The sequence below is a fragment of the Ictalurus punctatus genome, chromosome 16 (genome assembly GCF_001660625.3).
Source record: "Ictalurus punctatus breed USDA103 chromosome 16, Coco_2.0, whole genome shotgun sequence".
Lineage (NCBI taxonomy): Eukaryota > Metazoa > Chordata > Actinopteri > Siluriformes > Ictaluridae > Ictalurus > Ictalurus punctatus.
The window spans coordinates 2816568-2839865 of NC_030431.2; the positions used below are offsets into that span (position 1 = coordinate 2816568).

General features: G+C 41.2%; 1 protein-coding gene across 1 annotated transcript in view; it reads left to right on the plus strand.

Annotated features, from left to right (window-relative positions):
* Nucleotides 1-23298, plus strand: part of dscama (Down syndrome cell adhesion molecule a) — a 71084-nt gene that overhangs the window by 33734 nt on the left and 14052 nt on the right. Inside the window, exons 4-16 of the mRNA XM_017489885.3 lie at nt 5400-5546; nt 6208-6486; nt 7302-7577; nt 8333-8629; nt 9616-9891; nt 10712-10990; nt 11125-11244; nt 11904-12083; nt 20192-20406; nt 20695-20791; nt 21758-21886; nt 21985-22152; nt 23173-23243. Of these exons, the coding sequence (XP_017345374.2) occupies nt 5400-5546; nt 6208-6486; nt 7302-7577; nt 8333-8629; nt 9616-9891; nt 10712-10990; nt 11125-11244; nt 11904-12083; nt 20192-20406; nt 20695-20791; nt 21758-21886; nt 21985-22152; nt 23173-23243 (2534 nt within the window). The remainder of the gene's footprint in view (nt 1-5399; nt 5547-6207; nt 6487-7301; nt 7578-8332; nt 8630-9615; nt 9892-10711; nt 10991-11124; nt 11245-11903; nt 12084-20191; nt 20407-20694; nt 20792-21757; nt 21887-21984; nt 22153-23172; nt 23244-23298) is intronic.

Sequence of the window (23298 nt, forward strand, 5' to 3'; positions counted from 1 at the left end):
TGAATTGTTGAAAATGACCACACTTCAGTGTATACATACACACACACACACAGAGGGAGAGAGAGAGGGAGAGAGAGAGAGAAAACCTAAAAAAATAAAAATAATAATCAGGGACACTAGGTTTAAAAACGTTCATCTTGTAAAGTCTCAACAGTAACCGCATCAAAAATCACCCAGCTAGCAAGCTAACTAGCAAGCTATGTTTGCCAAATGCACAAGATGCATTAGATTTAGCGTATACATTCTCAAACTGACAGATTTGTCAACAAAAATCTAATAAAATTTGAGGAAAATGTAGTGTAGTGTTCATTTAGGAAGATGGTGTACAATAAATAAATAAATATATATATATAATATACGCTAGGCTACAGCAGTAAAGCTAGGGTTAGGGTTAAATTAGCGCATTAGTGCTAAATTAGCACTAGCGCAACTTTAATGAAACCCATTGAGATCTTTTCGAATATTTTACATTTGAAATGTGATATGAATATGAAGCTAAAGTTCACGAAGCAGCATTAAATTAGCTTGAAAGTAGCAAGAGTTGTTTACATTTAGCTGGAAGAACTTTATTTGTGAAAAAAAAAAAAAAAGATTTGTACTTTCAAGAAAGTGATATAAAACATGCTGGATTATATTTGGACTCTTTCCATAGAGAGAGTGGGTGTGTTTGCAGGGTGGCAGAAGAAAAGGGGTGACTGGGTTTTGAAGCCAAGCTCCCAGGAGGTCAAGGAGGAACAGCTTGGGGTGGGAGTGCTGAATTATTTACGAGAGGACAGGACAGGAGAACAGAGGTGGGGAGATGCTCGGTAGATTTTTTTTTTTTTTTTTCCAGGAGAACTGCACACAACCGAGAAATAACCCGCCGTTTCGACACGCTCGGAGCACTTCAGAGCTTCCTGGTATCAGATTAGGAAAACTGGGGCAGGTGGATCCTCGACGGCCTCCTCTGTAAATGCAGTCATATCCCGCAGCACGCTTTTCATTTCACGCTCTCTCACAGATGAGATGCGATAAAAGCTAGCGGTTAATAGCGTGCTAAATAAATTCAGACATGTCCTTTCGCTTTGACACAAGGTTATGTACTTTGTTTTGCTGTTAGCTAAAAAAATTCAAGCTAGTCCTGATAAAGTAACATTGGATTAATCTATTCACCTTAGCAGTACTGTTGGAAGGTTTATATGGTAATATACCCAATATGTAAGGTACAAAACACTTGGAGTGTGCTTTTATAGGAAAATAATCTGTGACAAGGTGGTGAACAGGAGTTAATGCTAGCATGTAATTGTTTATTTTCTTGTCTTTTGCACCCTGAAGCGGTTTATTCGTCTTGCACCACAGCAAATTGCCACCAAGTATCATCATGTCATATTTTTATCCATTTATGTTTACATTTTTTTTTTTTTTTACATGTTCGGGAATATCCGTGAAACAAGTTGGACTGCTCTAGACAGTTGATCCCTCTTTCTCTCTCTCTCTCTTTCTCTCTCTCGTAAAAGAAGAAACATTGATTTTAATGTTACAGAAAAACCACAAATCGTAAACTCCTCTGTCCTGAAGATGTCGGATAACATAACATTACAGCTTTACTTCAGTCTATTAAGAAGCACTGACACTGGAGACTCCTTCCTCCGACTACATACCAAATAAATATATCGTCGTAGAAAATTTCAACGTATCAACCATTCTGTTTGTTTTTTGTTGTTTTAAATGAGCTGTTACTATAGAAATGGCAACGTATTAGAACCAGTGCGTTAATAGAAACCTCACGAATTACCAACATTGTACGTATTTATACTCGTAGCTCCAAAAGCCCTTTTCATGCTCCATCAGTCATTTTCTCACCTTTATTTCACCTCGTTACATAACCCTCTGGTATATGTGGAGGATGCCGCGTCTCTGGAGTCTCTGATGCGCACTCATCCCCTCTATCGCACACTTTTCCTCCCTCTTTTAGTCACACATGACAAGCTGTCTGCTTTAATGAAGCCACTCCTCATTCATTCAGAAGCACCAGGAACGAAAAATGTGCTTTAAAGTTAAGGCGCTTAGCGGGGTGCCTAGTGGGATGCGGTGAAGAAAAAAGAAATAAATAAAACCTACCCTGAAATATTATAGAGAGGATCAGGAACATTTCTTTCTGTCACTTTAATGTCTGGTATAACAGAGAGAGAAAAAAATCTATATATTTTGAAATAAGCATCTGATGATATACCAGTATTAGGCTTGACCTGGTAGTGATATCAGACATCGCCATGGTGATGGCTGCTAAACTGGACAATCTAAATGCCAGAAAACGTGCTTGTAGAGTTAAGGGATTTAGACACAACAGGCAACAATTCTGTCTCTGCTTCTTGTATAAAAAGGCAGAATTCCTGATCAGCACAAGTTATGATATGACAGGTGGTGGTGGTGGGGGGGATGTCATGTGGTAACCATAGAAACAACAACAACGCTAAGCTATCTGTCATGGTAACCATAGAGACAGTAAAGCACAGCTACTAGTCCAATGGCTTATTAAAGATAGGAAACATTTGGCCATGAGTAAAACCAAAGACGCCATTTCAGCCGTATATAAACAGATCCAGGGTCCCTGGTTTATCCGGAGCTCGGGTGCGGAGTTTCACATGTCCACGTGGGTTTCTTCCAGATTCTCTGGATTTCCTTCTATCTCCCAAAAGAATGCCAGGAGGTGGACTAGGTACTTTAAATTACCCCTAGATGTAAATTAGCGTTAATGTGAGTGCCTTGCGATGGACTATCATCCCATCCAGGGTGTATTCCATTCTCACGTACTGTACAGTGTTCCCAGGATAGGCTCTAGATTCACCAGGAACTTACTGAAGATGAATGAAATCTTCCCGTGCCATTAAATATATTCAGAGTATCCTTTAAGTTCTGTTTTGTTTTTCTTTTATTTGGCGCAAATACGTTCTGATTCAAGCGTAGCACATCTGCCTCGCACCTCCTGGGTTGGGGGTTCGAATCCTGCCTCCGCCCTGTGTGCACGTAGTATGCGTGTTCTCCCCATTTATGGGTTTCCTACGGGTACTCTGGTTCCTCCTCCTGTCTAAAGACATGTGCTGTACGCTGATTGGTCCTGCTGACTGGCCCTGAGTGCCCTGCGATGCATTGGCACCCCAAACTTTGCCTCCAAAAATGATCTAAGAATCACTGAATCGTCAGAACTTTTTAACTCTGAGGTTTCATTAACAGATGTACCATGAAGTCTGATCTCCAGCATTTGGTTATATACATACTATAATGTAAAATTGATTAATTGGCCATAAAGATGGTTATATGTTTATATATATATATATATATATATATATATAGAGAGAGAGAGAGAGAGAGAGAGAGAGAGAGAGAGAGAGAGAGAATTTTTCCATGTAGGAGCAGTCATATTAATCTCATTGTCTTAAAGCAAACATTCAGACATTTTCTAATTTCCTCATAAATATTCATTCATATTTACTGACACACTCACACAACCACCGCATTCAGCTCACAATCTGAAAATGCCTTAAAGACATCTAATCCATGCTCTCTCTCTCTCTCTCTCTCTCACTCTCTCTCTCTCTCTCTCTCTCTCTCTCTCTCTCTCTGTCTGTCTTTCACCAACTGGGTCAGAGCTTACAATAGCAGCGTCTTCACTTCTGGCTCGTCTCATACCGATTTATTTCTCATTCAGCACTAAACTGTTTACTTATGCTGTTTAAGCACATACACAAACACACTCAGAGTGAGATGTACGTCAAGAGGCGCAGCACAGCATGCAGTCGCAGCCCTTACAGAAAAGTAACACAGACTTCATGTTCAAATTTACACACACGTTTTTTTTTTTAGACCTTTTAAATGTTATGTTTCACGAAATTGTTTCCTTGCAGTGCATGCTTTTTTTCATAAGTCCTTCGTTTATTTCGATTGTGCTTTTTACAACCCCAATTCCAAAAAAGCTGGGACGCGGGGTAAAACGTCAATAAAAACAGAATGCAACGATTTGCAAATCTCACAAACCCGTATGTTATTCCGAATAGAACATAGAAAACATAACGAACGTTTAGACTGAGGAAATGTACCATTTTGAGAAAGAAAATAAGGTCATTTTGAATTTGATGGCTGCGACACGTCTCAAAAAAGTTGGGACGGGTGCAACAAAAGGCTGGAAAAGTAAAGGTTACTAAAAAGAAACAGTTGGAGGAACATTTTGCAACTAATTAGGTTAATTGGCAACAAGTCAGTAACAAGATTGGGTATAAAAAAGTTTATAAGCTATTTAACTATATTTTGCATTTTGCTGCATGAGTCTGGCTTCTACAACATTTAAAAAACTGGCAATCTTACAGCAATCCTGTTTAATGTGCATTTTATTTTATTGATAGTCTTTGCTGTTCTTGATGTGAACAGGGTTGCCAGATTAATGCGTTATTAAGGCTTCCTTTGGAGAAACAGTATTAAAAGAGTTTGAAAAATAGTTTTTTTTTTTCCACCAAGGACTTATAATGATCTCATTGCTAAAAATGTCCATTTAGTAGGATAACTCTGAGGGAATTCGACACACTTGGCAACTTTTTTTTTGTGGATCATTCACATATCAACTGTTTTAGTACATCAAAAACAATATGCTTTCATTATTAAATTTCAAACTTTTTAGTGCTAAATATCTTATTCTTGCGCGGCCTTCAAATTCACCCTTAAATTGCGTGTTTAGTTTTGCGTATTTCAACCACGTTGGTAAACTGCTCGACCGACACACTAAAATTTTACATGAACATGAAGGCATGGACATTTACATGAATTCGAACATTTCTTAGCATTAAGTAGGTCTCCTTTTTGCTTTAATGAGAGTTCGCACTCGAGCTGACATGGACTCCACAAGTTTGTGTAAAACCTGATGATTCATGTTAGATCAAAACCATAGGAGTTGCATTATACAATATTATACAAATAACATCATAGTTTCCTAATCACACTTTACCCCAGATATTAAAGCTAGCTCTTATTGCGCCTCCACCCTTGAGAATTAATCATAAGACAATCTTGTCCAAATTGCCTTCTCAATCATTCCTGACAGGGACATCCCCCGTGGAGGCCAGCTGAAGAACGTGACCGCTTTAGGCCATGTCGTTATTCTTCATAAAAGTTGACGACCTCACCATCCAGGAATTAGCATGATATTACCACATATGGTCTGAGCCGTGGGCCACATCAAAGCCTTGAATGATCACAGCAGTTCGTTTCAGTCAGAACGGCTCTCTGGGGAGGCTGGAGAGTAAAATCAGCTTCTGTTAATAAGGGCTAAAATCATCCAGATGCACAGACAGAGTTATTCAGAGGAGAAATTAAATCTGGAGTAGCTAGCGCTGGAAAACGATACACATATGTGCATGTGTGTGTTTCAGGACCTCGATTTCTCATAACGTCCACGGGAGCCTTGTACATCCTGGATGTGCAGAAGGAGGACGAGTTGTTCAACTATCGCTGCATGACAAGGCATCGCTACACCTCCGAGACGAGGCAGAGCAACAGCGCGCGGCTCTTCGTGCCAGGTGAGAGGAGCACGGTGAATCGTCACCTGTTTCTTTGTTACTTGCTAGTGTGAACGGAGGTCAGGGGTCTTGCTCAAGGGTCCGACTCAGAGAAATCAAACCAAAGTTGGCTTTTTTTTAAAGTTTGCACTGTATCTATGAGGTATTTATAGCTAACAAGAAATGAAAGTTGATGTTATCAAAACGTTTTTCTGTAAATATCTGCTTCAAACTTTCAAAGATGGACCAATTATCACCAGTACAGGAGCGGCCATCTTGGACAACCCAACCAGCATCACTTTCTTTTTGGTATTGCTCTCCCTCCTAAAGTTTAAAGGCGTCATTTTAGCAGAAACTTGATCATATCAATATAGTCTATCCCTGCCCTTTTATAAATTGTTTATTTAATTCCAAGCAATTACATATATCTAGCTTTGTGCTTGGAAAACAGTTGAGAAAATGAGTGAGATCTCCATTCCGTGAGACAGATCTCTGTTAGCAAAGAAAGAAACGCAGAACCCAAATATATATATATATATATATATATATATATGTGTGTGTGTGTATATAGACCCATTATCCTAAACGTACTAAGTTTAAGTCCTTGTCAAATTACTCCTTTAATCTCCCATTGCTTCCATTTTTATTCTGAATATTTATGCCTTCTTCTTTGTCTCTGAAGACCCCACGAACTCGGCTCCTGCGATCCTCGATGGCTTCGAGAAGCGAGAAGTCATGGCCTCGCATAGGGTGGAGCTCCCGTGCAAAGCTTCAGGGCATCCCGCGCCAAAATACCGCTGGCTGAAGGACAACAGACCGCTGGAGCCGGACACGCGCTTCAGGCAGAGCGTGACTGGTCTGCTGATCGAAAGAGCACAGCCCAGCGACTCGGGCAGCTACGTGTGCGAAGTGTGGAACAGCTACGGAAACGCCGAGGTCATAGGGCGCCTTCTGGTCAAAGGTACGTTCTCTTTGTAATGCATCGATGAATCCGCAGGTATACGAAAAATCTTTTTAGGACTCCATTTCTATGCGCGATGCCTGTAATGCTAATTCAAGATGAACTCAATTTTACTGGGGTGAAATGTGAACAGATTGCAAACTGTGCCCGTGGGAGATCTACTGCTAATCACAGAACACGAGATGTTTAGTGGAAATCACAAAAAGTTACTTCAGGATTTACACAGGGAAAGTTACGGATATTCAGAGTCACGTTACGCACCTGCTCAAGGTTTTCTGGGCTCTTCATTATGCAAATTATCTCGCACCTCTGAGGTTGCCAGATTGTTCTTTATTTAGAAGCGTCCGAGACGGTGATTTTCAGTAGGATCTCAACCACTGCTTTGAAAATCAAGCACATTCCTTTCCTTAATCCAAATATGACGGTATACTGTATGACTGCGAAGATGGTGAGAATTGAAATAAATATCTGATATATTACAGATCATTTTGCTACATAAACAGTCCTGGTTGTAATCACCACATTAATCAGCGGCAAATGTGTCTTTATTTAACAATATTACCATTTGGTGTCTTTTAAAATAGCACTTGATCCAGCACATCATATTATTTTGCATTTCATATTTTGCATTTTGCATTTCATCATACTATTTTGCATTACACTCCAGTAGTTCAGCATTTCAAGATCAAGAAGTCATGAAATCATGATGTTTATGTGGGATATTAGTTATTTTTTCACGAGTTTAACTTGCCTTATTAACTCAACTCCATGCTCAAATGCTATCTGTTGATGCTCAGTGTGATGGATTTGTTCAGAGCCGCTGCGGGTGGTGGTCAGCCCCAGGAAGGTGAAAGGCAGCGTGGGTAGCCAGGTTTCCCTGACCTGCAGCGTCACCGGCTCAGACGAGTACGAGCTCTCTTGGTACCGCAACGGCGACAAGATCAACGAAGGTGGCAGCGTCCACATGAACGGGATCAACAAGGAGAACCTGGTGATGGACGGCATGGCCAAGAGCGATGGAGGAGCTTACCAGTGCTTCGCCAGGAAGGGGAAGATCTCTGCTCAGGACTTTGTGCAGGTCATTTTAGAAGGTCAGTAAACATTGGGGAGCTTTCTTTTTTTTATTAGCGAAATATTTTTCAAGAATCCATTATTTCCACTGTCATAGAAATTTGATCTATCTGGATACCTGGTTAGTTTCAATTATTAAAGGCGTGGTTTGGTGAAAATCATATCTACACCTTTCCCTGTACCTTAAATGTTCTCAATCAGTCAAAACACTTTTAGTGTCCAACGTTTGTTTCTTTAGTTTAGCTAAGAGTCTGATGTAGCTAACAAGCAATGGACGTCTAACTCGCCCAAAATCTTCTCTGTAAGTATGTTAACAGATCGTCATATGCAAATGTCAAACAATGTTATGTAATAATATGTCAACTCGTTTTCCAAATACAATTCCACTTTCTGTCGTTTGGAGGCGTGGTCTAGAGGGCGGAGTGATCCCGAATTGCGGTAAGGAAAAAAACGATTCTGGTTGTTCAAGATGGCCGCCTCCATAATGTTCCACCGAGGTGAAGTTTTACTCATGTTTTTAGATGACAAAAAGTGGCCTTAACCGCATCGGCAAGTCTATGTGACATCACTGAAGGACTGGATGTGGTTTGATTGAGCCATTATTTAAGATTTTGGGTGATAGACTTCTGTTCTTGGGCTCGTTTTCAAAGCCAGTGCTCAGATCAAAACCATTGAAGCAAACGTTGGACAACAAGCACATGCTGTCTAAATACTGTAAAGTTGTATTTACAATTTTTCATAGAACTATCCTGCATATTTATCTGTTTCTTGACAGATGGCACTCCCAAGATCCTGTCTGCCTTCAGTGAGAAAGTGGTGAGCCCCAACGAGTTCGTCTCCTTGACGTGTCACGTCAAAGGGACGCCGCAGCCGGTGGTGACATGGACGCTGGACGACGACGTCGTAGTGAAGGACAGCCGCCACCGCATGGGCCACAGCATCACAGCCGAGGGGAACGTCGTCAGCTACCTGAACATCTCGCACACGCAGGTCCGCGACAGCGGCGTCTACCGGTGCACATGTAACAACTCGGCGGGCACGGTCTCCTACCAGGCTCGAATAAACGTAAGAGGTGCTTGTCAGATCAGCTCCTCCGAAAACACACACACAAGTCACACAAGACTTTATCTTTCAGTTCCATGTTTCTTACCTAATTTCTTTCTTTTTAAATCTTCCTGTTCGTCAATCCATTTCCATCATCCAACAACAGATATGCTTAATTTCTTCCCCACCGTCTTTCCTGCAGGTCTGTGAAGCATCACGTCTATAACGAGTCATATTGCACTTACTATTATTTACTTTTTACTATTACTATTCATTTACTTTTTGTTTCTCCATTTGCTTATTATTTTTAGCCATAGCATTTCTCTGTTGGCCTTAATTTAATGCCTTAAAGGCTTAATTTGGGAAAAAAAATAATGGCATCCATGTTGATTATGCAGATTTCCATCCAGCTGTGATTTTGTCCTCTCTTGCTCTCATCCTGAATTTAAAGCTGAATTGTGCAAATCTGGACCATACAATAGTAACGAACTGTAATGTTTAGATGCATTTGTTCCACAGCGATGTTCAAGTCTCAATTCTGATTTGTCAGAAGGTGTTCATGCATTTTCTGGGACAGCAGCTCACAGGTTTACATTAATGCCCAAAGTTTAATATGTTATCATTTCTACAGTAAAAACTCACAGCACAGAGAGACTTGTACAGTGGATTATTTTTAAAAAGTTTATTTATGAACATTTACGAAAGGAGTCTCTGTGCTTCTCCGCTACAGGATGGTTTCTCAGTAGCTTCGTTTTTGAATTATTTACACTGAGAGAGAGAAGAAGACAGGCTTGTAAAGGGATTGAATGTGTATAGCTGCTATAACTAAGTGATAACAGGAATTATGGCGTTATAGCAGAAGATACATCGCAGTTAGGATCGATATGAAATGACACATCATTATAACTTTAGCCAACATACATTTTTTTCCCTCTTTGAATACTAGTTCTACTTTTATTTTGCAATTCAGCCAAAGTCAACAAATCATTTTAATCAAGCTTCTTTCGTTTCCAGGTCCTGCTGACATACGCCCCATGAAGAACCTCACTGCCATCGCCGGCCGGGACACGTACATCCACTGCCACGTCATCGGCTACCCATACTACTCCATTAAGTGGTACAAGAACTCCAACCTGCTGCCGTTCAACGACAGACAGCGAGCGTTCGAGAACAACGGCACTCTGAAGCTGCTGAACGTGCAAAAGGAGCTGGACGAGGGCGAGTACGCCTGCCATGTCCTCGTCCAGCCGCAGGTCTTTAAGAACCAGAGCGTCCACGTCACTGTGAAAGGTAAAGGGTTTGTAATAGAGATCAATACAGGGGGAAATACCAACTAAACAATGAAAATATGATCTAGTCTAATATTTAAGTGATTAGTGAGGCTCAGGCATTAGGCATTATTATCTCAGTGCACTGATCTCTTCCCTAAAACAGCTCTCACACTTAGCACGTAAATAAATAAACAAATTGATTCGTTCTCGAAATTATTCTCTTTTTACCTTTGTTTTGCTTCATAGAAGGTGCTTTTTGAACGTTGTAGTTATTGTTGTTTTTAATAACTAATTTAACAAGATTTTTTATTCATTTCATCGTTACTTCTCTTTCTTTTTATTTATTTATTTATTTATTTTAATTTAAAAAAAAAGCGATTTCTTTATTTTTTTTGTATGTAGTGTCATTCCTAAAACTTTATACAATAAATATATATAAATGAATGCTTCAAAAATAATAATAAATATCATTTAAATATCAACATCATTTCAAAACAGAAATACTATAGATTAATAATAACGCTATTGTTGTTGCTGCTGCTGCATGTTTATATTTATTCGTATTATTATTTGCTATAATTGCTGTCATTTTCATAAGACCAACTGTGCTATTACAAAATTTACAGTAGTTATTTAGAATAATAATTCTATTAAATAGATCATGATTAGCCTACACTGTTATGCATCAGGCTAGTATTGTATTTATTATCAGCAGCTGTAGAATGCTATTATTTTTTAGTATGAGTCTTGTTCACGCAGGTGTAGTGAATAATTGAGCGCACGTCCAGCCCATAAAGTTGTATATCCTTTGTTTTTCTGCTCTTCCTCCTCCTCCTCAGTCCCTCCCTTCATCCAGCCCTTCGAGTTCCCACGTTACTCCATCAGTCACAGGGTCTTCGTTCCCTGCGTGGTGCGTTCAGGTGATCTGCCCATCTCTATCAACTGGGAGAAGGACGGAAAGCCCATTAACGCCAGCCTGGGCGTCACCATCGACAACATCGACTTCACCAGCTCACTGCGTATATCCAACCTGCAGCGGGTTCACAACGGCACGTACACGTGTATCGCCTCGAACGACGCCGCCGTCGTCAAATACCAGAGCCAGCTCATCGTCAGGGGTGAGGAGGACATGATCTAGTCACCTCGACACTGATTTACTCCTCAGGCTCTATCAATGCTTGTTCCATGTATTTTGGGAAACTGTGTTCTGACGATGTAGTTTGAGGAATGTTCTTGCTGATCTCCTGTGTAGTTCCACCGAGATTCACCGTCCAACCCAAAGACCAGGATGGGATCTATGGGAAAGCTGTGATCCTCAACTGTTCTGCTGACGGAGAACCTCGTCCAACTATAGAGTGGAAATACTCTAAAGGTATAAGTTTACTTAGTTCTTCTCTGATTAAAGCAGCAGTGAGGTTCTTCTCTGGTTAAAGCAGCAGTGAGGTTCTTCTCTGATTAAAGCAGCAGTGAGGTTCTTTACTAATTGAAGCAGTAGTGAGGTTCTACTCTGATTAAAGAAGCAGTGAGGTTCTTCTCTGGTTAAAGCAGCAGTGAGGTTCTTCTCTGATTAAAGCAGCAGTGAGGTTCTTTAGTAACTGAAGCAACAGTGAGGTTCTACTCTGATTAAAGAAGCAGTGAGGTTCTTCTCTGGTTAAAGCAGCAGTGAGGTTCTTCTCTGGTTAAAGCAGCAGTGAGGTTCTTCTCTGGTTAAAGCAGCAGCGAGGTTCTTCTCTGGTTAAAGCAGCAGTGAGGTTCTTCTCTGGTTAAAGCAGCAGTGAGGTTCTTCTCTGATTAAAGCAGCAGTGAGGTTCTTTACTAATTGAAGCAGTAGTGAGGTTCTACTCTGATTAAAGAAGCAGTGAGGTTCTTCTCTGGTTAAAGCAGCAGTGAGGTTCTTCTCTGGTTAAAGCAGCAGTGAGGTTCTTCTCTGGTTAAAGCAGCAGTGAGGTTCTTCTCTGGTTAAAGCAGCAGTGAGGTTCTTTACTAACTGAAGCAGAAGTTCTCTGATTTAAGTTCTGCATGTTCTTGCAGGTGCTGGTGTTCCTCAGTTTCACCCAATTGCACTAAACTCGGGCTACAGGGTCCAACTGCTGAGCAACGGTTCTCTGCTCATAAAGCACGTGCTGGAAGAAGATGCCGGTTACTACCTGTGTAAGGTCAGCAATGACGTGGGAGCCGACGTCAGCAAGTCCATGTACCTCAACGTCAAGAGTAAGTCATGCTGATCTGATAGAAGTCATGAGGATCGTGCTTGTTTTGGTGTCATTTAGACTGGAAGCTTGTGAAGCATTTGTGTGTGTGTGTGTGTGTGTGTGTGTGTTTGATTCTGCAGAGGTACTTTTTCTATTAGAGGTTAAACAAGGTCACTGGGGTATAGAGGAGAGAGGCAGCAGTTGTAGCCTGGTGCTGTAGAGCTTCTGCCTTACTGTAGTCTTCCAGCACTGTGTGTGTGTGTGTGTGTGTGTGTGCGTGTGTGTGTGTGTGTTATATCTCTGCGCTCAGAAGCCAAAGACTTATCTTCCCTCCATTAAGCCTTGAACTGAAGCAGAGGCAGTCATGTAGAAAAGCGAGTTCTGAGCGCGTATCTCTCCCCTCTCTCTCTCTCTCTCTTTCTGTTTCACCACTCATGTCTCTCTGTCTCTCTCCTCACACTTTAGCCATCTGTCTTCCTCTCCATCTTTTCTTCTGTCTTTCTCTTTATCATGGTCTCCCTGTTTTTTCCCTTTCGTTCTTCCTTTCGTTCTTTCTCTCTCGCTGTCTCCTTCATGTTCATTTTCACCTACTCTCCTTCTCTTCCTTAGTACACCTTTCTTTCTCCTCTGTATCTGTCTACTTTAATCATCTTTTTCGCTCCCCCCGCCCCATCGTGTCTCTATTCTCCATCTCCCTCTTTCTCTGTCTGTACAGTTCGATATTAAAGGATTTTCGCAGAGAATAAATGTATTGCATTATTCGATTTTTTTTGGTTGGAAATTGTCCACATTTTACATCCTCCAATATAAACGTGGCTGTAAAAGCATTTGTAACACCATCTTAATGCAATCGTATTATTAGACACACCTCTTCATCCTATCAGTGTATGCTCGATGGGATCGACGGCACGGTGGAATAATCCACCGTGTGCATGTCCTAATGCCGTGTTGCTGCACTCGCTGCAGGTCCCTGAGGCTCACGGCTGTTGTTTTGATTCTCAATGCCGCGTCACTGTAACCTGAGCCTCCCCGAGCGTCCTCACCTGCTCTGCTCACCTCTGATCGCTGTGTTTTTGCTCCATATGAGGCCCTCATTAAGCACTATATTTATATCACGGCTCACTTCTTCCCAGAGGGAGGAAGAGGAATTCCTCTTACAGGCAATAAACAAATGTATATTAAATATACAGTACAAGTTACATCTGTACTTGGGGCAAAACTCAGTGATGTTGGCTTAAGCAGCGTTATGAGCGCTTTATAGCTATGGCTTTTTTTTAATTCCTTATTAGAAATGTGTAAAACCTGATACAGAGTCAGTTAGATTGTATTTGAGTCAGATTATCCACTCATCTTTATCATAATCCATACTTAACTAGCAGTGATTAGCCAGCTGTCGAACTAGCGCACCATTTTCTGTTTGAGCTAAGAGGCTAGCAAGCAGTTAAGCAAACAAATTTTGTTAAAAGTAAGAAATTGTTCTATGATAACATGTTATTCTGCAGCCTTCAAAATATATTCTAACCCTCTATTCCTTTATCTAGAATGAACTAGAGTGTGTTAGCCAGCTACTCAGTCAGCTCAGACAGTTTTTGAAGCCTGGGTGTGTTTATATCTGGGCTGAAACGCTAGTAAAAACATGGTTTATTAAAACCAGAACCATTTGGATCGTATTCGTGTCTGATTATTTGGATCTATCCAGTAATCTCTGTCATAATCCTTACTTGTATCAGAATAAAGCACTAAGCAGCATTACTTAGCATGAACTAGTAATGATTAGCCCACTGTTAACGACACTCTTCTGTGTTTGAGCAAAGAAGCTAGCAAGCAGTTAAGCGAACTAATGCCACACACACTGTGCTTTTAGTGATAAATCGTTATATATATTTATATATGATATGATATGCTGTACTTTTGGATTTTACAGATCTGACAAAGCATTCGTGTGAAGTTTAGACTGATTATGTTTCTATATTTTTTTGACCCTAAATTAGACCAAATTAGACAGTTTCCTTGTCTTTTCAACTATGATCCAATAAGATCCTCAAAGCTCCAGAGTTCCCGGCTGGATCCTGAGCTCCGTTCTGTCTGTGTGGAGATTCGCATGTTCTCCCTGTGTTTATGTAGGTACGCGTCACAAGGTGAAATGGAGATGTTGAATTGCCCTGAGGTGTGAACGTGTGTGTGTGAACGTGTGTGTGAATGTGTGCGTGGTGCCCTGTGATGGTCTCAAGTCTTATACTGGGTATATTCCGACCTCAGTTCAATGTGTTCTTAAGATCCAGGATAAAGGATAAAGTGGTTACTGAAGATGAAAGAATAAATAAATAAATAAAATACCTGTAGCCATCTAGTGGTCATTTGGTGAAATTACACCGCTGTACATGTTCACCAGGCATTCAAAACATGGCTGCTTGCTTGTTTAGCTAAACGCAATAAAGATGTGTATATCTTGCACATAATTGTTCACTTTTTACAATAATGTCTTTGTGCATGTATAGCCGCTAAAACACATGACTTTGGATGGTAAAATTTACCTTCGTGTTTATAATTATTTTAACACTTTTTTTTTTTCTCCAATTCCTACTAAAGGATTGGCGTGTTCCTGAACAGGAAATGGGTTAATAAAACCATATTCATAATTACACTGTATACTGTATTATTCTGGCTGGGCTGGAGTCTCAGTTGTTTATAACCTCTGGTTTAATTCCAGTCACTTCACAAATCTTGATTATCGTCTTCAAAATATTTTAGCCGTAACACTTTTATGCTCACGCACAGATTGGACTCGATTAGCTTACAGCATTAGTCTAGCCCTCTAAATCACTTACTTCCCCATCACATTATGCAAAAATGCTGGACTAAATTACCCTGCTAATGGTGATTCTTCAATGAAGTACCTTTTAAATCTGGCGAATGTTCTTCTATCCTGCTTTAAACACACTCATCTAAGACACATTGGCATGCAATCATTGTTTATTGGTGTCAGTTAGGACCATTTAGCACGATTGGGGCTTTTATGGAAGTCTGATGACGCTAAGACATTTACATAATGGAGCAGCAGACCAGTGGACTTGCTTGTTTCTTTGCACACTGCTCTTGTATTACAGATCACATTTTATTCATTTGGCAGATGCTTTTATTCAAAGCAGCTAAAGAGCGGAATAGTGTAATGAGTGTGCCCGCATAACCCGGCGGTCCGGAGACATCACTTTTACTAGTCTTATATGCTTTTTAAAAAATAATCATAGTATGACGTTCTGGATGTTCAGAAGTGTATAAAGATTGTATAATCGATTGTTGGCCATCACGCTCCACCTGGTTCTCCATGAAAAAGCCCAAATGTGCAGTAAAGCGCATGAATAGAGGACAGCGAGCTCCTCCACTTAACCGGTCGTACCATGTTTACCTCCAGCAAGCAGAGCCAAAGCTCATGTACACACGGATCTCGTCTCCTAAAATGGCCCAATGAGGCGCAGCAGCATGGCCTAGATTCCCAGCATGCAGAGAGCCTGCCTACCTCAAATAGATATATATCTTGGACAGTGTTGTGGGGATGCGATACTAGTACTGCAACGGTTGGTCAACATAATTGCTCTATGTGGACTTTTATATTCGACGTGTCACTTAAACAAGAACCGAAACGTGTTACAGTGTAAAAGAGCAAAGTTCTGTGCTCCAGGTTAGACTGCAGTACAGTAATAAAGCTGTTGGGGGCTTTTACTATTGCACCACATAGCCCTGTGCGTAATGTTGTCTTCAGGCTGCTTCATTATAAAGATAAGTCATCTAAACAGTGTTAATAAATCGCACAATAAAACAGACAGACTGGTTTAAAGATTTCATTCTAATTCCACTGACATCCCGCGCCTACCTTTACGTTCATAACCTAATCTACTGATGGAAAAACAACAAGGGAAATGAGTTCTCAATTTAATTATCAGCATCATCCAGATCAGCCTCTGTCTCATCACCTGAGGTAATGTGTTTAAACACGAGTCTTCTCTTCACGCCAGTGTTCACGCGAACATCAGTGGGGAAATCATCACTGACTCATTCACTCATTTCTTTTGGCTAAGTTGACTTTTATTCATTTACATAAATGTTGCTCTTCCATGTTTCGATCGTGACGCGATGGCGCCGGAGCATTGCGGACATTTTGACAGCCAGCCGGTATCTGATTATAATCGGAACCGATTAGACTTAGGTTGATTTCGCTACAGCATGTAGCTATTTAACGACTCTGTGTGAGGAGATCACACTTATCTTACAAGGTTTTAGATGTAACCTAAACCCAAACCTGTTTTCCTGAATTCGGTCACATCGGCAACCGACGTGTTTTCCCCAACCGCCTCTTATACCGCTTGAGGTGACAACGTGGACACATGATGAACTTCTAGGCCCTGATGGGTTAAGATCAAGACTCAAGAACCCAAGAAGCGACCGGTCAATTACAGCCCTAATGGCCTCGTTAATGTAATTAAAACGAAAAGCCGCACTCTACTATGGAAATGAGATCATTCGATTCCTAAGTAACCTATGACCTGCTGCTTTTTGAGTCTAGGTGAATGAATGAAAAGTTCATCTCAGGCGTATTTGATCCACTATATGAACACAAGCAATGCTGCTGCGAGCCTCTGAAAATCAATCCTGCGTGTTTGTTCTATTCTCGTCCTTCATTGACAAGAGAGAGAGAGAGAGAGAGAGAATGAGCGCGGAGCTGGTTGGCATGGTAACATGTCCAGGTGAAAGGGGGATGGGGGTGGAGGAGGGGAGCCCAGCTCATGAGGGAGACGAGTGAAGGAAAACAGGCAGGATTCCCTGAGGAGCAAAAATGCTAAACAGAGACCACATACTCCCCATCACACCCCTGCTAGCGTAGGGTCTAACCATCAGAGAAAAAGGTACCAAAGGTTCCAGTTTGATAGTTTTTAGTACAGGAAATAACAAATAAGGAAATATTTATGATGTGCTTAGCATTTTGTTGGTTGGTGTTGTATTCTCCTTGTTCCTGAGAGAGGTTGTGTACCGTGCTGACATCACTGTTATTGCAAGAACAGTTACAATGGCATTCAATAGGAGAAAATATTTCAAACATAAGGGAGTCAGGTTTTGCTGTTAGTCTCTAAAAAACGAAAAAGCAAGAGTATCTTTTCTCGCTCGCCAATTTTCAATGGCGTTCGATATCACGTTAATGAGAATTCCAGTGTAGAAGTGGTGGAGATGTCGGTGCAAAGTTCCAGAATGCAATGCAGCTATAATACAGCTAGCTGTGGTGCTAAGTTATGGCAGAGAGCCTATGACATGACGAGCACGATGATGTTGATGGTGGTATTAGTATGGAATTTGAAGCTTTACAAGCTGATCTGTTTGGGCAGACTAAAGCAATAAAGTGGCGCTGCATCGCACTCTTTAGGTAGAGAGGAAGAGAGGTCGAAATCCCACTGCACCACCATCAGAATTAGCATCATTTTAGCTTCTCAGTGGATCAGCTTTTCATTTTCTCATTATTGTTGCCAATTTTAAAACCCTTTATTAATATTTTTAGCAATACATTTGCTGTACCCAGCATTAACCAATTGACCAGTCAGACAAAAGACTGATGTTAACCTGAGCAATCTCCGCTTTATCACTGGGGACTAATTCTTCCCGCATCCACGAGGACTCTTGAGCAACATTTCCTTGGTTTATTGTTTTCCAGAGATTTCGCAGTTAAGTAGCAATCCATCTCACGACTCTGTTAGTATTCAGAACACTGTGAACACATGGGCTCGCTTAAAAAGTATATTTATTCAGCTGATGGTCCAGAGAACGAAAAAAAAAAAATCATTACTTTCCCAGCATGCATTGCTGAGCCAATTCCTGTTCTCTTGCCTTTTGTGTGATTCCGAATGAGGGGCTATTTTTCCGTTTTTTTCGGTTAAATGATTCCAGTCAGAGGTGAAAAAGAGGCATGGCCTATGTGCCTGTAGTCTCAGTTAAGGAGGCGTGGCCTCTGTGCCTTTCAGACCCAGTGAAGGGGGCATGGCCTCTGTGCTTGTTAGTCCCAGTGGACAAGATGTGACCTCTGAGGCTGTCAGTCCTAGAGGACAAGGTGTGGCCTCTGAGGCTGTCAGTCGTAGTGGACAAGACGTGGCCTCTGAGGCTGTCAGTCACAGTGGACAAGACGTGGCCACTGAGGCTGTTAGTCCCAGTGGACAAAGCATGGCCTCTGTATTTTTCAGTCCCAGTGGATGAGGTGTGGCCTATGTCCCTGTCAGTCCCAATAAAGGAGGTGTGGTCTATGTGCACGACAGTTCCTTTATAAGAGGCATGGAATTTCTCAGTTCCTGAACAGGAGGTGTGGCCTTTTACTTGTCAAAGCATTTTATCTTTACATTAGAATCGTATTCCCCTGTATGGTGCTCAAACAACTCAAAATCCTTTCATACTCAATCACTGGCTCCTTTAAATGTTCTTTTTCAAACACTGTCAATCGTTAGTGGAGTTGTGTATCAAAGCAGCTGGAAAGTAGAAACATACCACGTATGACAACCAGAGCACTGATTGTGGTTATTTTAGAGATTTTTATGGTATTATTTTTAGAATATTCATTACACACTGGTTTGATTTGTCCGACTTCGTGAATGGCAATAACTTTACCAGATTCCACATTCACTCATTACGAATACATCACGCTCATCACATATATAATTGATCCTTCTTCTACAGCTATATAGCGATTTTTGTTGCTTTGATCGCCTTTTGCCAGAGGCAAGTACAGATCGATCACTGCATAAAGCACAACGTTATGTTAACAGATTTCTTGGAGTAATGTTTATAATCTGAAAAGACTCCCATCAGTTGCTGCTGATTTTGCCTGGCAACCTTTAACAAAGCTAAGTAAGTGCTAAATATACCTAATGATAAATATAGGAAAGTGATTAACTATGCATATCCATTTGTGTGTAATGGCGTCTTTCTCTGATCTATAGATTCTGTGCCCTTCTGTTTCATTACAAATCGTCGATACTTCCATTAGACTCCCATCCCAGTGCCTCGAGGGCAAGGCATTTTAAACTAGGCTGTCGAAAGTCCGTCCGCAGTCCTGTGGGGTGGGGGGCTGCACACAGTCAGTGTGTTCATATGTAAACTTGTGAGGATCGTATCAGGTTTTACAGATACAGAGACACACAAATCCATCCAGTTGCTAGTGAATTTATTTAATTCGGTCAGTATTTAACCTCTGGCATTTCTAGAGGGGAAAAAGTTCAGAAAGTGTTGATTCGTTTTCCATAACGGCAGCTCTGACGGGTTTATATTAACGTGCTTGTTCTAATACGTTATCGTTTCTATAGTAACAACTTACGCAGGAACTTGTATAATAGACCCTCTACATAATCTAAGCCTAACGCTTTGTGGTTTCTCTGTAACATGACAACCCATGGGCTGTCAACCAATTTGTGAAAATCTTTGATTGTGGTGCGCACTGTGTGTACTGCGTATCAGGACAGGAATTCTCCTTTTCCTTCATACCTTCACATTTTGTCTGTACAATTAAGGAAGTACAACAAAGTAGCACCAACCTGAGGGACACTCAGGACTCAGTCATGTTTAAGTCTGTCTTTTTCAGTTAGGAGTATATACACAACATTTGGCAACTGGTTTCAGTTTTACAGTGTGTCGTAAAAATAAAAACGGCAACTTCAGATGATAACTCAATGCCTTTTTTTCCTTCGTGTATCTCAAAAAGCCTGGGTTGAATAAAAGATGAGCCGTAATCGGCTGCAACCCTAGGCCTGACACACTGAATAACATCACACACGCAGTGGTGCGTTAGCCAAGTTCCCACCATAAAATGGTTGTTTTAGGGGCAAGAGACAGGACTGTGTGTGTGCATGTATGTTAAGAAAGGTTCCCATGTGTATTTGTGTGTGCGAGAGAGTGTGTCTACTGCCAAATATACTCTCTGCTATTTTGGTAATGGTAGCAAACTTGATATGAATTCTAGCATCAGGGACACAGTTATAGTCTGGTATTTCAAAGTGGCGTATTCTGATTTGGCTCTCTGAAATACAACGAGGAAATACTAACTATTCTGACTCCACTGGAGGCTCCATCTGATCCCCTCCCACTTCCTGTGTGTCTCAGTACCAGCCATGATCACGTCATATCCCAACAACACGCTGGCCACCAAGGGTGAGAAGATCGAGATGAGCTGCAAGGCCCACGGTGAGAAGCCCATCATGGTGCGCTGGGAGAAAGAGGTGGAGAAGGAGAAGCAGTCGCACATCATCAGCCCGGTCATGTGGAGGCACACGGTGACAGTCAAGAAGGTCGGCGAGGAGGTCATCTCTACTCTGGAGGTATCGCAGTTAGTCCTTCATGTGCGTCCTACATCTTCCTGTAACCTGCCAAATGTCAGTGGGATATGTAATGCAATGCTGCTGACTAGTGGCTGTAACTGGTATTACAGGAATATAAAGTAATACATCGCTAATGATGGAGAAATGGAGATCAATGAGGTTTTGTTGTATTTGTAAGGAATAAAGAGAGAGCCTGGGTCAATCTATGTGGCATTTTTTTACTAAGTAGTGAACACAGTGGAACTATATAGAAAAATCTACTGTATATACTCGATATTTGTCCATCAGATCTACCCAACTTTGAGGGAGGACTCTGGGTTCTTTTCCTGCCATGCGATCAACTCTTATGGTGAAGACAGAGGCATCATTCAGCTTACAGTCCAAGGTACAGACCTGAGAATTTCCTTGATCAGATATGAATGTGTTCAAATGAAGGCATTCAACTAAAATGTTTTTGCTTCTTTGTTTTTTTTCTTTCTCCCACTGGTGCTATATGGCTAATGTGGTTAATAAGTGATGGAATTCTATCTAATCTTCACTGTAGGTAGGGACGGCTGTAGCTCAGGTGGTAGAGCGGGTTGTCCAGTAGTCATAGGGTCGGTGGTCCGATTCCCAGCCCACATGTCTCCACATGCTGAAGTGTCCTTGGGCAAGGCACTGAACCCCAAGTTGCTCCAGATGGCAAGCTAGCAATTTGCATGGCAGCCCTGCAGCCAGTGGTGTGTGTGTGTGTGAATGAGAACCAGTGTAAAGCGCTTTGTAGAACTGCTAAGGTTAAAAAAAATAAAAAGCGCTATATAACTGCATTTAACATATCTGCCTCAAACCACATTGAGGTCTTCAGTGCCTTGTGGATGTGGTTTAGGTTGCAGTGGGAGTACTAACTTTACCATGCAGCGGTACAATTACTGGTGGCCATCTTGTAAAATCGGAATCACTTTTTTTTTTCATTAGCATTTCATTAGCATAGCACAAAAAAAAAAAGTCTCCGCTTCCCAAAGTTTTAAAGCAGAAATATAGACGATATGATAAGTATGTTCTAACTGTGTACCCTGATAATCTATACTATCTGAAAATTTGAGCATGGATTCAAAGCTACATTATTCTCAGGATAACGTAGTGGGGAAACAAAATAAGCAGACAAAGATGCCAGGCCTGTGTTAGCTGATTGATTACATTTGTGGTTAGAGGAAAATAACTGAAGCATTATTTTGAGAGATGATTAAAAAGTTAACATTTGAGTTTAAAATATGGTGTTATGAGAATTTGAAATATGTGGGTGAACAGGATGTTGAGCTAGATCTACCTCAGTTTCATTCTCAGAGGCTCTTTATTATCCATGTGTCCTCAGAGCCACCAGAGCCTCCTAAAGTGGAGATTCGGGAGGTGAAGGAGAGGACCATCGCTCTCCGCTGGACTATGGGATTTGACGGGAACAGCCCCATCACTGGCTATGATATTGAGTGCAAGAATAAAACAGGTACAACAGATATATAGATAAGCCAGTCAAATATAAGCAGCCATGTTGGGTCTTACCAAAATATTCTATACAAAATCATTGAAATATTTTATTTACAGTTACTTGGGAAAGAGCTCGCAGAACCAGAGATGTCTCCCCAACGCTGAATCTGGCCACCATCATCGAGCTCCACCCTTCATCTACCTACAATATCCGCATGTTTGCCAAGAATCACATCGGGGACAGTGAGCCCAGCAACGAGCTCACAGTCACCACAGATGAAGCAGGTAAAACCAAAATCAGGAAATCTGTTCTTGAAGTGCAGCAAGCAATTATTAGTGACTTCCTAAAGTCTACATGAACTACAGGTATGTGTGGGACTGAATTTTATATCCCACTCCCACCTGCTCCTTAATGAATTCTGACCAATCTCACTTGCTCCTGAAGGAATTCTGACCAATCTCACATGTTCCTAAAGGAACTGTGATCAAACTCACTGGCTCCTGAAGGAATTCTAACCAATTCTGCCTATCCCAGACAGAATTCTTACCAATCCTGCTCACTCTAGAAGGAATTCTGACAAGTCCCCCCTTTAAGATGGACTTTGAACAAATCGTGCCCACTCCAGATGGAATTCTGACCAATCCCGCTCACTTTAGTAGGAATACTGACAGGTCGCACCATTAAAGGACTTCTAACAATCCTGCGCACTCCAAATGGAATTCTAACCAATCCTGCCCAGTCATTACATAGTTCTGGCCAATGTTGCCCACTCCAGAAGGAATTGTAACCAATCCTGCCCACTCCAGAAGGAATTCTGACCTATCCTGTTCATACAAGGAATTCTGACCAATCTCACCTGCTCAAGAAGGAATTCTGACCAGTCTTGCCTGCTCCAGAAGGAATTATGATCAATCAAGCTCACTTCAGAAGGAATTCTGACCACTTGCATCCATTCTAGACGGAGTTCTAACCAATTTTACCCACTCCAGAAAGAATTCTGACCAAACCGAATTCTGACCAATCCCACCTGACCAGTTACCCAGTTCCAGTTATTTTTTTTCTTTCACAAAACAGACTTTGCGGGCTCTTTTTAGCCTGGTATCTGATTTTACTTCTTGTTCTCTGAGAATTAGAATCTCTGGGAATTCTCTGGGAACTCCTCATTCATTTATCGCTAAACTGGAGAAAAATAGTGGCACCAAATTTGACTATTTCAGAACGATTGGCGCACATTATTTGGATTAAAATATGTTTGTTACTCTTCAATACTTTGATACTCACAAATTGCGTTTATATGCTTGTAGATCCTGAAGGTCCACCCCAAGATGTGACTCTCGAAGCGATGTCTTCTCAGAGCATCAAGGTCACATGGAAGGTACATAACTGTTTCCACCCAATATCTTCCTCAGGTTCACAGATGCAGATTATTT